We start from the raw sequence: 17,322 nt of genomic DNA, 5'->3' as shown, positions 1-17,322 counted from the left end.
CCTTCGTAATTACCAGATGCGTCTTCGGCATATAACTTGATTCGTGGATGTATGACAGGGGTGGATTGTTTTCGGCATATGGTTTCCGACTGTAATTCACTATCGCACCTATTACGGGGCATTAAACACGTCGCTTTACTTGGTCAATGGTCATGATCCTGCTTCGTATAGTCGAACCACAAACAGCACTCCAAAGTACAGACAAAGGAACTTGAATATCACTACGACCTATCTTTGCGAGGGAACCGTCCAATCAAATTATAACTAGCAACCAGCTAAACTTAACTTAACGTAAAGATAAGTCTTAGATCGGATTTTGATTCAGGAAATGCTACTTGGTGAACACTTAGCGTTACGAGGGTGATGAGCGAGATTAATATTAATTTTAAATTACTTACATGGTATTGACGTAACTTCACTAATCTCTTGGCCGATGCAACAACCAAAAAGCTATATTGCATCTCACAATATTTCCTGTATTAATCAATGCTCTACTTCATGACGCCAGACGTGGTAATCTATTTGGATTGGATATGCAACATAATACCAACCGAACCCCCGCAATCTCGGTTAAGCGTTTGAGCGTTCTACCTTTGAATTTAAATTTTTAAAATTCTTTTTTACGGAAAAAATCCATGACATTTCCTTCGAAAGTATCCAGCGTGGTATTTATTGCATTGCCTCAGTCAGATGTCGAGGTGTGCGTGAACAGAGTGGTTGGATATGATGAATTGACGTGCTCTGGATAGTAGATTAAATGTATGTTAACGAGGTGAAATGACGCAAGTATAGTCAGATATTAAAGCGCGGACATATTGTGCACTTTATTAATCGATATTTGAAATAATGACTATCATTACAAATTACAATTAATAATTATTTTATATTTTTATTAGGTAGAAAAGTGTATAATGTAATGTTTTGGTCGTTGTTAGTAAACTGGGCGAAAAAATGAACTCACGCAGGTCCGGAAAACGCTGATGCATTTATATGTGGTTACTTACGGCTTGTTGGTTATCGGTTATTTATATCTTCCGCGGTCGAGACCGGTTTCGTATGTGTTTTGTACAGTAAAGATGTTCCCATTATGGTGAGAATTAAGGAATATTTATAAATATCGGTAGATATTCCAGAGTCTTTTATCATTGTACATGATTGACGTAGCGAAAAGTGTAAAATTGAAGTGAAGCTATTGATTCGTAATTTTGTGTACATACCTTATCCAAGTTTCAGTACAATTATACCAATAATAACCACAGTACCGGCGTTATGATAGCTCTTATCGTGTAATCAAATGAAATTGGCAGATGGGCACTATGGGCAGTCTAGTGACGCTGTGCGACTGTATTGTATTTGAATGAGTCGTCACTTCACTTTGTTTCATCACTTCATTACGGCATATATCAACAGCGTGGTAAGTAATATAATATTGTCATATTCTTATCCGTGGTTCAATCTACCGATGGAACTACTGGATAGTCCGGCCCAGACATGCGGAATCGCACAGTTGATCACTTGTTGGCCGTACCAATCCAGATGCCAAAATATTATCAAAATATTATAGAAAAATCTTTAATTTAGAGCGGGATGTTTCATTATGGAGTCTATGCAAATGCATAATACATAATAGTACGGTTCACGAGGGCTCTATTCTGGCAAGACTTTGATTCGAAAATAATGGAATTTGTAAAGTTACAATGATTGGTCGATTGGATCCAGATATAAATTACTGACAAATTAGCTCTTAAACCTCGGGTCACGTCGATCTAAATTGGACTATTCTATGCTTCCTTTGTTTTAATCGTCGTGCGGTGTAGACCTTGCGCATGCGTTGTGAGGAGCACACGAGATTTAGCTGTGAAACGCGGAGGTGTCGAATTTCGTTCATTATTATTATTGATTCGCCATTCGGGTTTCCGCAGATGCGATTCATCGGTCAAGGAAAAACTATGTTATGAAACTGCAGCACTGTACCAACTGGCCACACTAAATAAACTGCTGGAAAGAGCCTTGAAGAAGTTATTCTCACCGCAACTGGCATACTTTCAAAGCGCACATTTGCGAGATATAAATTAGACCACATGGCATTGTAGGGCTGGGAATTTTGGAGTGAAAAATTATGTAGCAGTTCGACCACAGATATTTGCGGTATATTTTTGGGCACTGTAACTGACAGACAACGGGTTAACTTTAGCGTTTTCTGCTGCGTAAAGTGAATAATTAATAGTTATCGGTCCACCGTGTGGAAAATGATGCTGGAATTTAGCATCGTTGTCACAGATTTGTGGGTCACTACTTGGAAGTGTTTGTTACTAAAATTGTGTTGCTTTTGATAGAAATGTGGTGGATAACACCAGCACCAGCCGGTCTTTTGTTTATTATGCCTGCTCTAGACATTTTACCTGAAAGCATGTGAATATGACTTCGGTTTCATCGCCACATTAGCTCTTTTAATTGAAACGTAGTCTGACATCTCATAGAGTTTTCAGAGCGTATAAGTGACCTGAGTAGATTACTCTCTAATGTTGGTTGTGCTAAAAATAGCAAAATACCAAACCTTCACAGCGAAATGTGTGCATGCACAATTGCGCATATGCAGAGGGATGAAACCAAATACAATTTACGCGAAAATTTTGGGAAGTAGCCTACCAGTATCAATTGTTTAAAAACTTTGTTTTACAATAATTTCGGCCATCTTTCTTTGAAAAATATTGAATGTAAGTCTATATTGTATCGTCATAATAGTATGGAACTAGTGACAATTTCACCTGAATGTAACGCAATGCATCGAAAACTTGAAGTTTTATTCATTTAAGTTTCTTGAACTGTACAGTACATGTTACAAACATACCCTATTATTTGCTCTGGTCACTATTCCGAAATCATCAAAAGTTATCGTTGTAGCAGTAAAATACCACGACGCCTTATTATATACGATAATCAATTGCAATCATTCTGGTCCTAAATCGCGAGATCGCTCATCCAGCTGTTCACTTTACATCCCGCATTACATGGGCAGAATGTTTGAAGATACCAGTTTATTTATAGGAACATGGGCTGTGGAGAAATGACCCTGGTTTAAGCACAGACTCCGCGACTTGCTCGAAACAGGCACCGTCGGTACGAGTTCAAGAAAGTCGATGACAAATTATAGGTCATATGCAGCCAACATGGAGAATTGCATGTACGCGAGCTGCACGGGTTTATTATTGGAAGATACCAGCGAAAAAAATGATAAGCTTATGATATACTCCATCGACTCGCTGCGGTTTATTTTACCGCGATTGTGACCCGATATCCGACACCGGCATTCCGAAAATCCCATTAGAAACAGAATGGTTATGGTTTCAAAAGGTGACTCAAGTCGGAGGCGTGGTATATACTCAGAAATAATTCCCAGAAGCTGTTATGGATCAGCTGGTACGCAAAGGACATTCGCATAGTAGGGTGACGTACCTGTTTTAAGGAATAAAGTGCCAGCCGTAAATATTTCTATTTATATAAATGACAATATCCTATTTGTGGTCCTCGATGCGTTAGCGACCGGTCCTGGAAATTTCAACGGTATATTCAAAGTGCAGTCGTTGCGAGCCGCGAATTAGTGTTCTCATATTGCGTATGTTCGGTTGTTGTTATAGCAAAGATGTAACTTGTACTCATGTGTGATCCCGAATAGCCGAGGCAGTTTGTTTTACGTCTGGTTTCAGGTATATGGCTTACGTTAATTACCGGCTTGTCTGTTGTCAAGCGTATCGAATTATCTGATGTATTTAGCACCGCAATTGCTCCAGTAAATCGAAAAGTCGACTGACGCGAATAGTTTCCAAGTCTTTGAAACCCCATTACTATATCATCCGTTAATTCCTGCCAAACAAAAACGGAAATGATATGCTGTATGCATATATATAGGAGCTATCTTACTGATACGGATATTATTCGCATACAACTTTGCGAAGTAAAGGCTTGTGAGCTTCTACCTTATCCAGGGATGAGATAAATCCTCAGTGTGTGTATTATGCCGTGCTGGTGCCAGACCTTGCATTACATATTACACTACCATGGACTTGTACAAACTACTCCTTTTTCAAAATTCGCAACGAGGACTAGAACTACCGGTAGTCATTTTTCAAGACTCGCAACTTGAACTAGAACTATTCTCTTTTCAATATTCGCTACTATAACTATAGCTACTTAAAAACCGTTAGCTAGTTGACCGTCAACTACCGGTAACTAGATTGTTAGTGTGTACACTGTACAAGTCTGCATAGAAATCAACTTCGGTGACCGCGTGATAATGGCGTTGATAAGCGAAATGCGTAGACTTTATCCGCAATCCAATCATGCGTAGGTTTGGAGCTGATATTGTTTTGATTTAGAAATGTAATACTGCCGTATAGATTATACTTCATCAAAACTGTATTAGTTAGTTGTGCTTCGCAGGTCTACATAACTTCCAGCTGTCCGTAGATTTCAAGTGGGTTTGTGGTAATTCTGAACCACAAAGTTACAAGTGCTATGTGTTTCCGCTTATTTACTTAGTGTAGTAAACGTGCTGATCGCGGCTTTAGCGGCATGGAGCCGGTAAAGCTTTTTAATACCGTCATTTCCATCCGATGCGCGTCTTGATCTCGCGCCCGATCAAAAAAAAACGTTGCCCTTATTTCATTCTGTGCATTGATGCACATGATTCGATCAATATGTCTTTTGAAAGCGTGGTTATACTGCATGCAGCGTAATTGCTCGGTCGGATTAATCGCATTGGGTTGATGTGATTCGAGGAAACGAACTAGTGAGACGGAGATCTTCAAGAGTGACAAAAACATCGATCATTTATAAAAACCTTTCTCATTTTCGGATATCGCGAATCTGATGGGGGAAAACCTATATAACCACGATCTGATATTTATTCCCGTGAGATGTCTTGTGTTCCTGAATATTTATTCAAGTCCAAATGTGTGTTTATCAATAAAAACCGCTGCATATTCCTACCTCGTGGTATGCGATTGTTATACTTCACTCGTCAATATGCCGTTATGGCCTTCTTGAAGATTGATAAATTTGTGGAAAGGAGAATTTAGCTCCCATGAAAACTTCATTTGTTTCCGTTGTCTATTCACTTATTTCGTGAGATCTAATCAAAAATGCACGCAGAATGGCTATGCAGTCAAATTTTGAATAACGAACGTCATGAAGGTACTACAGGAGCTTGTGAACTATTGAACTTTTCCGAATGCTGAAAATTGATTACATGTTTCTCTACTTTCCTTCCTCAGCGAATTTACCTCTTGGTAGAATACGAGCTCTTCTAATTCTAAGGTTCTTTCATCCAAACCACTTCTTACTTTGATTTTTCAAACAGCGAAACATGTCGCTACAATTATACTTGGTCCCGGAGGTAGTAAAAAGTCCGTAGCAGAGTTAGGATATTCAGCGGTGTCGTTGAGACAGATCAGGGAGCGTAGGATAAATATATATCAGGTATCGCTGGCCCCGCTCAAACCTTCAGCCATTTTTTGTTTTCAACTTTTTCAACTTACAATTGAATACTATCTTCTTGAAATTGGAATTGAAATAAACTTGAATATTTTAGGCTGATACTCGTCAGAGGTAATCATCAGTAACTACCGGTACTTGAGAATTAAAAGAACATTGTACAGCAACAATCGGATCGACTTGTTGGTGTCCTAGTTTATAACCACACCACACACAAAATCAATTACAAGTAAAAATGAGACGTCCAGTTGTTATCCAGTATACAGCCTATATCACCCGGTGCTTCTTCCGAACGTAATTACAGATATTATAGAAACTAAATCGCTAAACCTGCTGGGCCGTTTTCCAAGGCACGAGCAGACTGCTTGAATGATATTTTTGGCATTCTAAGTGCGACAAAGTGCATTCCTTTGGTGAGAGCAAAAAAAATTAAAAATGACATGCGTAATTATCTCAAGTTGTTTTTGTACGAAAACCTTGAGATTATAATAATCTTGTGAATGGCAACATGCGATTGCCGACTGCTTGGTATGTGGTGAAATGAGGCTCTGCGCTATAATTCAGTTCATATGTTCACAATTGAAATAGACTGTGCATGCGTTGTAACGGGGGCGGAAAAGTCAAGTGTAGCTTCTAAAATTGAGCTGATATATAGTCGTGGTGATTTTAGGGCTGACAGATATTCTAAGTATCATATTAAGTGCGATAGAAGTATATTTCTGTCATTTTGACTGCACGATACGTGATCCTAGATAATGAAGCCACTTCACATGGTATTCGGCCATCGGCATAATGGGTCTCTGCGAAGTGAACTTCAAAACTTAATATTATTCAGCTAGGGCTGGGCGCAATTATTCGAGTACCGGTACTCGAATCTAAATCGCGTAATAATTTTGATGATTCGAGTCGGGTAGTAAAAGACGATTTTTTCGATTGCTGAAATTATGAGCTCTTCGCCACTGAAAGTTAATTTATCAACTAAAATTACAGTTTTGATATTATTTTCTTGAAACTTTGATTGGGCGTATCGCAGTATTGTGCAAAGCTACGGACGTTTCTGCTAATAACACATTTCCGAAGTCATGATCATCCCACAACATGTCACAGAGTGCAATGAAATCAGTATGGTCGAAAAATACCAAACTATCTTTAATGTGATGGATAACAGGCATTATATTCTTTGTGGTCGCATAAAGGTACATATTTGTACTTTGACATATTATATTCTGTTATGACGTCATAATGAGTGATACTCGAATACTCGACTCGAAGCATAATACGTGATTCAGAATCGAATCACTCAGGTACTCGGTTTTTTCGTGTATACAAGCCGTCGCTTTCAAGCCGCGAATTTTATCGCGGTCTAGTTCAGTTGATAGTTCTACGTGCAATATTTTAAGGACAGTCTAGTTTCGCTATCTGTGTAATCCTGCGTCTAACATGGTACAGAATTTCAATTTAAAACAACTCACTCATCACCGCGTTACTTGCAAGGTCGCGTTTGCAATGGTCAATTTGGTCATGACTATACCGAGAAATAACGCAGGTCACGGCTTCATAAATTCTCGGTATTAGTGTTCAACTGTTCATGTTGACAAGAACAACACCGCTGGGTCGTACTATATGAAAGTTATATGTAGTATAGTCGCGTAACCCTACCCTTAGGACGACCACCTCGTAGGGGTGCATAGTAGTGTGAAGACGCCTGCGCGCTACGAAATATATCGGGTGTATAAACCAAGAAAGTTCGCATTGACCTTCAGCGTTTGGCAGGCTTTGAGGCTTGCGGTTGGCAGCTCTTTCAAAAAAACAAATACCGAGGCCAGAGTTTATATCATTTTGTACTCTTCTCATTATGTCCAGTGATCTTCCGGAAAACAGGAATTCATTTCCGGATGATGGTTTCATGGTAAATAAGTGGTTTCAAGGTAATGTAAGCCTAATGCGGCGCTTCTTGAAACGAACGATCATCAGTCTATTAGGTGCGGTATCTCGATATTGGGATCATGTATTCTACAACGCAAAAAATATCTCAGACATGATCGCGGGGGAGTTGATGGCGGATAATAATAGTGGTTTTCTTTATTGGCAGATATTAGTTACACCTCATTATCTATACGCGAAGTCGATTATGACAACATGTCAGTTTCCACCAATTCCAAATATGACAGTTCTGGATTACAACAACGCCACCAATTCCACGCCGTGTTATAGGTATGAAGCTGTAAAATCGGTGAGTCACCAATTTGCGGTACATCGTAGCGTTGACGTAACGTGCTAAAACGATCGCGTGTTTCGCAGTTATTTTTCACGTTCGACACGTACCAGTTGGTGAGAGTGGTGGTGACGTGGACGTTTTGCGTGTTGGGCATTGGCGGAAACGTGTTCGTGCTGTGCGCTATCAAGAGAGGAAAAGAGAGCAATCATTTTCTGATGGTCAACCTCGCGTATGCGGATTTATTCTACGCGTGTTCAGTCCTGCCGCTAGGTAAGAAGGTTGCCGCAGACGTGCGTCACTTCAACGTAGTGTGGAGTGGATCGACAAATTCTCTCGTCCCGGTCCTGATCCGGTCCGAAAAACTCCGATAATGATTATCTACTCACAGGATAGTATTGAATGTTGATTGCAACAATGCAAACAGGAAATTAAACACTGAAAGATCAAGCCCAACCCTTATCTGAAGTAATTATGCCAACTTGGACATAACAGTGTTTCAAATAAATGCCTTTTTTTAAATTGCGTTTTCTTCCAATCTTTTACTTCCGAAAAAGCATTTAGTATGAGCATACGGACAATTTGCACCCAAAATAGTCGACTTATACGATGTGGGGTGGCTGGAACCCTCGATATCGTCGTCGGCTCAACAGTTTTTGCACGTAAATATAGATTATTGGTACAGAATGGGTGTTCTGATGATGATGACCGCCGACCACCATAGAAATGCTGCATAACGATGTAGTCCTGGTTAAAGATATTTCTAGTCTGTTTTCGTCGAGGGAGTCATATTTACCCAGCATTTTCAATTGTCAATGTCGATCTACTGTAACGTCACAATTAAATATTCTTGACGCCATGGCTTAAAACATGTTTTAAACAAGGGCTTTGTTTGAAACAGGTTTGTTTTAAATTGATTTTTGTTTTAAATGCAACACTACTGTGTGGTGCTAGTATTCGGACAGTCCTGTGAAAACCACCAACTCAATTTTGACTGTAGGGTTTCTTTTGAAACAATGCAACCTTACTGTGTGACGTCACATGTCGCCAAACTATATGCACTTTCAAATTTCATCAAATTTCGTTGCCAAAGTAATGTTAGCTTTCACGTATTACTGTTCCTAAACGAGTCGTAGGCTACTTTGAAACAATTTGGTGCAACACGTGCAGTATTGTGACGTAGGATAAGTCGAAAGTATACCGAGACCTCTGTTTCACATCTGTTTACTTAATCACCTGCCTAATGCCTGTTTGTTATATGCCAATCCTTTATCGAGGTGAGTGAGGACAACAGATGAACCCACGACAGATTACATTTGTTTGTGATATAGATAGGATTAGAGCAGTGGTTCCCAACGTGGGCGATATCGCCCCCCAGGGGGCGATTTGGCGATCTAGGGGGGCGAAAATGGACAAAGGGGGCGACGGGGGGCGAAAATAGCGAAGGGGGCGATAGGGGGGCGATGACGCGTAAAAACGGCTGACCTTTTTTTTTTTTTTTTTTTTTTTTTTTTTTTTAGTCATCCACCTAGCAATGCGGAGCGAGAAAACGTTATTTTCAGCTCTGAGCGGAGATAGATGACCTTTTTTTTTTTTTTTTTTAGTCAACCCGCCGGTGATTACAGTCTGTATGCCCAATTATCGGTGCACAAAATTTGGGGGGCGATGACCGGTGTTGACCTTGAAAAGGGGGCGATGGGTCGAAAAAGGTTGGGAACCACTGGATTAGAGTATAATAGGAACAAATTTTTGGTGAAGGCAAACACGACGACTTCGCCATTTCTTCAATTGCGTACTATGGATGTAGGCCTTGTACAGCGCCTGTGCCCAGAAAGTTGCCTGAGCCATACATAAATAAAACATTTTTACGCGTAGTGTTTGCAAATGCGTACACACTACACAGCTTCTGCGCGTGGCAGCTATAGCAAGTTCATCCTCTGTTTCATTCAATTGCCTGCTTTTGGCGACGTCCGGAAAAGCTCGCATTAAAACAACAAAGCATTGAACATTATGTATCGTTATTTCATTTCCCATTTACCGTAAAGCCTTGTCTGTCTCAGTTACGCAGCGTACACATGAGAATAGCTTGTCTGTTTCTTTATCAATAAAACCCAATTATTTCTTCAAGACGGTGTGTGGAACTGGACCATGCAGTGGTATGCAGGAAATCAACTATGCAAGTTTCTTCAAATGGCGAAGCAGTTTGGCATGTACTCCAGCGCGTTCATGATTCTGGTAAGACAAAGCCCGCGCTGTGGGTGAATTTCATTTATGACCATGCCACAATGACTCGCTTTTTAATTGCAAATCTGTCACTTAATATAACTCTTCACACTGCGTGGGTCTCTCAATGTCTCAAATGAGTCAAGCGCGTTTAGCAAATGTCACATTTCCGCGTATGTCCTTAAAATACCTAACTAGCAGCTTTTACATGAGACACTGTTATAGCTGTCGTTGTAAACCATACACCTTGCAGGCAGGGTTGACATTGGCATGGATCAAAAACGGAAGACGATTAACTTTACCCGCGTAATTTTTACACTCATGACGAAGCAAAAAGGCAATTAGCTAGTGGCGCAGTTGGTTAAGCACCAGCGTCACGACTCCAATGACAGTGGTTCCAATCCCGGTTCAGACCAACTTCTACGCGTCGGAGGTACCTAAGCCTAAGCGATGTGAATAAGAGGCATGCACATTGCACATGCACACTGGATGGAAGGAAATAAGGGATAAATTAAAACGACTAGCGGTGGAAATGAATGACACGTGAGTCGTTAGGCGCGGTTGATGTGTCAGATCGAGGTCCTGTAATCTTGAGTGGTGACTAGTATTCATTCACAAAGCAAGGATACAAGTGTACAATAAGGACAACTCGGTTTTATAAGAGATCGACTTCAAAGCACGGACATATCTTAGAAATAAGAATGGTATGGCAAAACAGTCGACGAAATAGGTAAGATTTTGATTACCGGTACAACATATCTCCGAAAGACGTTTTATGTCATCGCCATAGTTCCACACGTTGAGGATAACCCAATTATACATGAACACAGCCGATACCTATGTCTATAATGACGTATCTTTGTTTCAATTTTATTCATCCAATGCTACTTAGTCCATTATCCGCATGCAATACGTGCGTTTAAAGGAATTCAAACCTAATTAAATAGAATAAGAACTGCACTACGTGAAAATGCACTTACAGGCTTGATGTCATCTGATGGTAGGCTTGTTGATTTTAATAATATTGCACACAACAGTGGCGCATATCACCATGGACAGGAAATTAATTTCGATATTGTATGTAGATTCGGAGCATACGATACTTATATCGTAGGCCCCGGTAGGCTTCTTTGATTTTCGTACACCCATGCCATTTGCTGGCATTAGCGCTGCTTAAAATCTGTCCATATTGTATTGCTACCGTTCAAAACACCCATATACGCTGGTGTACGCGGATCTAAACCGTTATTTTCTTTACCCTCATACAGGTTATTAGCCTCGACCGCGCCATCACTATATCATGCTCGGATAAACCCAAGCCCGGCAGGACAAAGCTAATGGCAGCCGTTGGGTGGCTTTCGAGTGTTATTTGTGCAATACCCGCGGTAAGCGCGTGTTTTTTTTTATCAAACTCTTTTGATAGCGATTTAAGCAAAATCTGACTATGTGGCTAACACCCTCCTAACCATAATCCTTGCGTTCCAATAATTATGATGGCAATTGTGCCATACATTTTCACACCACCAACAAACGGTCAAACTGTGTAATGATTTCACTACTCCCAATGCCCAGTGATCATAGTTCATCATACCGAAGGCTTGCTACCTGTCTCACATGCTCAGAATAATTTTATTTCCAACTTATTATCCAACGAACCTTTTATGAATTTTATGTCATCTCAAACGTTCCTGTAGAACGATTTGTTATTCCAGGATGTTTAACCACGGATTGATAATAATACAGTTTTGAGTTTTCTAAGTTGGAGAAACGGAGTCTAAAAGGTCAGAAGCTAAAATTAGTTGGTCATTAAAAGGCCATTCATCATTTCCTATGCTATATTATATGGGGTTATTATATCCATGGGTGGTAATACCGGATGCCGCTATATTAGCGTGGCGTATCCACGTGGTATGTGCTCTCAGATGTCCTTCGGACTGGCTATTATTTGTTCCGCCAACGCTACCTTGGTCGATGAACTCTGTCGTGAGGTTGAGTTGTGTTACTATCGTGCTATTTTTGTTCTTTCACGACCTACAAGTTTTTATTTGTTGTTGTGAAAATTATCTCGACATGAAGATCAGAAAATGTTTCCATCTCATTTTTTTATTTATCTCGCTATCGTCCTGAAAATAGCATGTTCTCACTGATTATTGATGCATATAGATCCGTATTCTATTATCTACATGTTTGGTCTTCATTCTATCAAGAAAAATAGTGTAGGGCTGCAGATCATTTTAGGCAGTTTACGAAAGGTTATCGAACATCACGATAATAGCGTTCGGTGTTCTGAGCAAGGTCGAATCAAATATAGATAGGCTATATCGTCTGCGCTACATTTCCAGAGCTATTTTCGGCTTTAAAATTCTTGCAGCTTGACTTGATCTATTAGTCTGTGGCTCCACCGTGAACCATCTGGGGCGTTTGTGAATGTGACTGATGCGCTTGAAATTATTCATCGAAGTTTGCTGTCACGACGAAACCTTATTTATGCGAACACCACGCACTCATCGTGAAATGCCGCGTGAAAAATATCACCCGTTCATTTATTAAGTATCGAATACACACAAGACGCGTTAATTTTCCAGACTGTCTTTTTCTCCACCTGCGAAGTCGTGACCTGCGAAAAGATCACTCTGAGGCAGTGCGTTGACAATATTGCGGTGTCCCAAAAGTTCCTGCAGCCGTACCGCGTTTTCACGATGATTGTGAGCTTCTTGCTACCATTGGGAGTCACCATTGCATCCTACACAGTGATTAGCTACCAAATTAAGAAGATGATACGGAAGGATGTAGGTCAGTCACATATCATTGCATTGCCTTTGATTGAATGAATTTAGACAGGTATACTTCGGCATTCCTGTCACATTTTGTGTACTTTTGCATTTGACTATCCTACGTACGTCAACTTCTTGTTATGAATTCAAGGCATGCTTCGTCTTTTTCACATTACTTCTACTCAACGACTATATATCACAAGCGGTTCAAACCTACAGTCTGACCGTCAATTCCATAGCAACAAGTTCCAAGTCTAAGTGGATGTATCGCTGTAACGTCTTACTCATTGCAGTCGCGCTCCCAAGGACATTGTCATTGAGGGGCGCATTTATAAAAAAAAATGGAGCTGGTCATTCGCCTGACTGTAAGGCATGTAATGTAGTAGAAACTGTCGGAGATTTCATCACACAGTACCCATCATATGAACTCCATTGGTGTTCCCTCGCTATAGGATTATTTTTCTAGGAATATTTGTTTTACTGTGAATGAAATATGTTAAAATGTCATATTATTTCGAGATATGTATCGGAATCTGTCATTACCTGTCATCGTCTTATTTAAGTTTTATGAACAGTCACATATCAATGACGTGGGGCACAAGACCCAAAGGTGATGTGCGCCACTGTTTTTCACCATCCAAAAAATAAATAACTTGCTTTACCATTTACATCTGACGAGATTCAAAACAGGGAGTTTGCCTCAAAATATTTTTGGTATAAGCACAATACTTTAACCACACCGATGCTTGATTAGTAAGCTAAAATGTTCAAGTCATCAATTAAGAAAGGTCAAGACATTGACCGCTGTAACACATGATATTCTCGGCAAACGTTTGTTGAGTGCGCCGCTACCCATCTCCGTGCGTAGTATTGTTGTATCAACGATAACGATAAGCATAAAACTTATCCCCTTCCAGAGCTAACCGGGAAGTCCGATCAGGGCGGGTGGAAAGCGTTGAGCAAAGCCAAAAGAAGAACGTGGACAATAGAATTCGTCACAACTATGGCATTTCTCATCTGCTGGGGACCGTACTACGTAATAGGCATCATGCATTGGTTTCTGCCTGACGACGCCTACACGGAATCGTTATTGTGGGTGAGTCGCACCAAGATTGCACAAGGTACACAGTTCCTTTACCCGTCATTTTCTTATTTAGACCGGTCGCATCGCGTATTTAATGATGTATTTGAATTGTATTCTGCATCCGATCGTATTCGGGGTGTTCATGAAAAAAGTGCGGGAGGCATTCCTGGTTTGTTTGCGATACCCAATCAAGCTGGCGTCGAAGACTACGGAGACGTGAGTTCAACTATATTACAGTTTTGCCGTCTGCGCTTTCGAAATTCTAGTCGATTTAGCGTGTAAGCGTCTCGTGCTCATTACTAATTATGAAAATGGATCAGATTGAACGCTAACCAATGTAACCATAGACGTGTTCAATGTAGTCATCGATGGTACTCAATTAGAATTAGAAGCAACGTCGTAAATTTATACTTAAGTAGGCCTATACAGGTTTTGGCAGAGATTTCCAAGAAAATCAAAAAATAATTATTCTATTGGACTCGTTTTGCCAAAAAAATGGAAACTCTTTAGTCTGAGATCATAACCACTTGATTGAGTAGAGCAAGAACGCAAAACCTACATGAATACTCCGGAAAAGTATAACTACCTCGTAATTGACCTATCTGATTCGAAGTATAGTAATCGATGGTGTTATAGCTGTACTCTTGTAGAAAGGAATCGCTCTGTCCGTACAGTGAACAATGAACATGCACAATTGCATAATTGCACATATACTTAAACTTGACAAATTACTCGTGTTTCTACACCGTAATATATATTCATTTGGTGATCGCAGTTAGGGGTATATTTGCCTGTAATGGTATTTGTTATTATTTCATTCGTGAATTTTGGGTGAATCAATCCTAACTATAATTCCGGCGTTACAAAATGACTAGTTGGTAAGCATAATAGAGTAAGTCGTAAGTAAACTAAGCCGAAAGAAAGCACTTGAATATGTTATCCGTGTATTCGGTGTCTTACAAAACCTAGAACGAAAGTGGGCCGTGCTACAAGCTGGCAGATCAGGAATCATAATAAGGGATATCTACCAGGTGACCACCATAGTAGTCGAAGCATCATGGTTACGAGAAAAAAAACACAATTTGAATAAGGCCAGTGGCGAAAAGTATTCAATTATTGCGTCGCTGGTCACATGTACTGCCATTGTAACAAGTCAAACGGTGACGCAAAAAAAAATGGGCGCAACCGAGGGTCTTATGTAATACGTGTTACCTCGTCTCGGACAGAACGCACAGTATCGATCGTAATCGCTGCGATTAATGATACCTTTCGAAGTTTTTGAAACGTGTTAACGGTCTTGAAGCCATACGGTCAATCTAATCTCAATCTGAGCTACAAAACCAATCCTTATGAAGATGCAATGACGCAGGGCTTGCTAAATTCTGATCCTAGGTGCGAGCATTAAAGGGACACTGCGCGTTGAGAAAGTGCAACAGTGAACGTATGCCAGACCAATATTTCGCAAAGGGTCAAATGGTGCGTGATATCGGCGCATTGCCCCTTTAAAACTGAGCCAAATTCAGTAGGACAACTTGATGAGGCATACATGTTAATTCAGCGAATTTACAGCTGCAAGCTGGATGTCGGTGGGTTGAAAACCGTTCACAAATTTCTGTATGCAGGCCGCCTCAATCCAATTCGCAACCGAGAAGCCCATCCTTGGAAATGGAACTTATCAATCGCAACAACAACAAGTTGACAAACGACCATACCAAGTTACTGCAGATGTCCGAAGGTGTATGCTGAAGAGAGGGAAGACCAACTCTCGCATTCGATGCCAGGAACGAAAGAAAGTCTCACAGCTCGTGGATGCGATGATACCAGAGGCAGCCCGAGGCTTCGCCGAATCAATATCGTCGCTTACATTACTCGCAGGACCAGTGGCGGTTTGTCGCAGATCGAAAGTACACGTTACTTTTGAACTGCTGTCACGCGAAGTCGTTACGAACTGTGGACAGCATTTCCCGGAGATTTGGACAGACATCCGGATACGCTCTAAAGTCTTGTAGGCTACATTGCAGCGGATCCGTGTGAATCGGAATTTCTGACTTGAATTCTCGCATTTGTGGCGAATTTCCGCTCCAGCTTTTTCTACAATGTCCACAAGCTACTCTTGGGAAGCGACGCTATTATAATATTGCACAAGACACTGTGCAATAACGTTTACACCGCACACCATACTACCTCAAGTCATACGTGTTTCTACGAGTCTTAGGCGTTCGCGGTATAAGTAGAGGTTGTCGAAATAGTCAGCGTTGGTACTGAAGTAGTATGAGAAGCAACGTCCCTCTACAAAACATACTGAGCGCAAAATTATGCAAAAGTGAATGTATACGCAATATCAGTTAAATGTTTTTGATTATGTATACTTGTGTCTTTGATCAAGCAGATGCATGTATGTATAGGTATACATTTACTCCGTTAACTCCAATCCCAGTCGACGTATTGGAATACTCTACGCAAGTGACGGCACCGATATCGAAAATGTTGCACTACAATGCTATAGCCCCGCATAGTATCTTCATATTCTCAGCCAGAAGTGACTGCACGGTGTGACCCAAGTAGGCAATGCCGGAGATCTCCAGTCTTTCACATGAGATTGCCCCCAATATATCCCACATAATAAAACATATTAGGATCCACAAGTCCAACTAGTGCTGGAGTGAAGATAATTCTAAGAATTCATTCTGCTTGCAATTTTTGCAATTTCATCTTATTGACCAATCTGTCTACTGCTTCTCGTTCGTTTGATTTGCTAGGCGACATCGATTTGTCCATTTAATTGAATGACGTGACGTATTTATATTCGGCACTATCGTCATTTGCTGCTTCTTTTATATGGTCATTCGTCTCATCGGTTTACGAATGCTCCTGATCAGTGCTAACGAGAATAATGAATATTGAACTTTGCACAATGTTACTATATTTGACTGTGGTTCTATCGCTGGCAATCATTGTATTTCATTGCCCCTGTATACCCAGAAATGACAAATATTCGAATGCAATAAATACTTACGTATTTCGAAGTAATGTGGACATGCAAAATATAGTTAATGCGTCGGAAAACGTTAAGCTTCTACTAATTGACAGATGCGCTCATTGGACAGTAACAAGCTACTTCTATTTTTTCAAACAACTGTTTTTTTGTCTACTTTCAACTCACTCTCAAGTACACACGTTGTTAGAGACCTTAGAGTAGGCTTACCATACGTCCTCTTTTAAGAGGATTTGTCCTCTTTTTTGACTTTTTTGAAAGTGTCCTCGGAGGACGCCCTTTTGTCCTCTTTTTTGAGATTTTGTCCTCTTTTTTGAAAATTTAGGTCAGATTTAGATCAAATTGCGAGCGATATGCCGCAAATTAGCCGAGAAGTGACGCTCCGGCGGGTATTTCGGAGGGAAAAGCGGTGATTTTAGTTCTGAGCGAAAAGAAGATCTTTTTTTTTTTTTTTTTTGGTCATCCACCTGGCAATGTGGAGAGAAAAACGTTATTTTGAGCTGTGAGCGGAAGTGATGACCTTTTTTTTTTAGTCAAC

At 40.4% G+C, this 17,322-nt stretch overlaps 1 protein-coding gene across 2 annotated transcripts; it reads left to right on the top strand.

Moving 5' to 3' along the window:
* Nucleotides 1-767: 767 nt before the first annotated feature.
* On the top strand, nucleotides 768-16,734 carry LOC145457929 (gonadotropin-releasing hormone receptor-like). 2 transcript variants are annotated; one of them, XM_080336223.1, is made up of 9 exons: nucleotides 768-1,414; nucleotides 7,586-7,726; nucleotides 7,795-7,981; nucleotides 9,837-9,943; nucleotides 11,200-11,316; nucleotides 12,517-12,724; nucleotides 13,623-13,801; nucleotides 13,863-14,005; nucleotides 15,412-16,734. In XM_080336223.1, the coding sequence occupies exons 1-9, from the start codon at nucleotides 1,358-1,360 to the stop codon at nucleotides 15,533-15,535; spliced, it is 1,263 nt and encodes a 420-aa protein (XP_080192349.1). In that variant the 5' UTR covers nucleotides 768-1,357; the 3' UTR covers nucleotides 15,536-16,734. The 2 variants fall into 2 exon arrangements, with proteins under 2 accessions (XP_080192349.1, XP_080192348.1); XM_080336222.1 differs by lacking the exon at nucleotides 768-1,414 and having other exon boundaries at nucleotides 6,845-7,726; nucleotides 15,412-16,732.
* The last annotated feature ends 588 nt before the right edge of the window (nucleotides 16,735-17,322 follow it).

Source organism: Botryllus schlosseri, chromosome 15, assembly GCF_051294905.1.
Source record: "Botryllus schlosseri isolate E-star chromosome 15, Bs_hap1, whole genome shotgun sequence".
Lineage (NCBI taxonomy): Eukaryota > Metazoa > Chordata > Ascidiacea > Stolidobranchia > Styelidae > Botryllus > Botryllus schlosseri.
The sequence above is the reverse complement of the archived record's forward strand: the minus strand, read 5'-3'. Positions and strand labels throughout refer to the sequence as shown.

Coding starts and splice junctions, on each gene's coding strand:
- LOC145457929 (XM_080336222.1), top strand. CDS start 7,349: ATGTCCAGTGATCTTCCGGAAAACAGGAATTCATTTCCGGATGATGGT. Junction 7,982..9,836: donor GTGTTCAGTCCTGCCGCTAG/GTAAGAAGGTTG, acceptor TATTTCTTCAAG/ACGGTGTGTGGAACTGGACC. Junction 11,317..12,516: donor TTATTTGTGCAATACCCGCG/GTAAGCGCGTGT, acceptor TTAATTTTCCAG/ACTGTCTTTTTCTCCACCTG.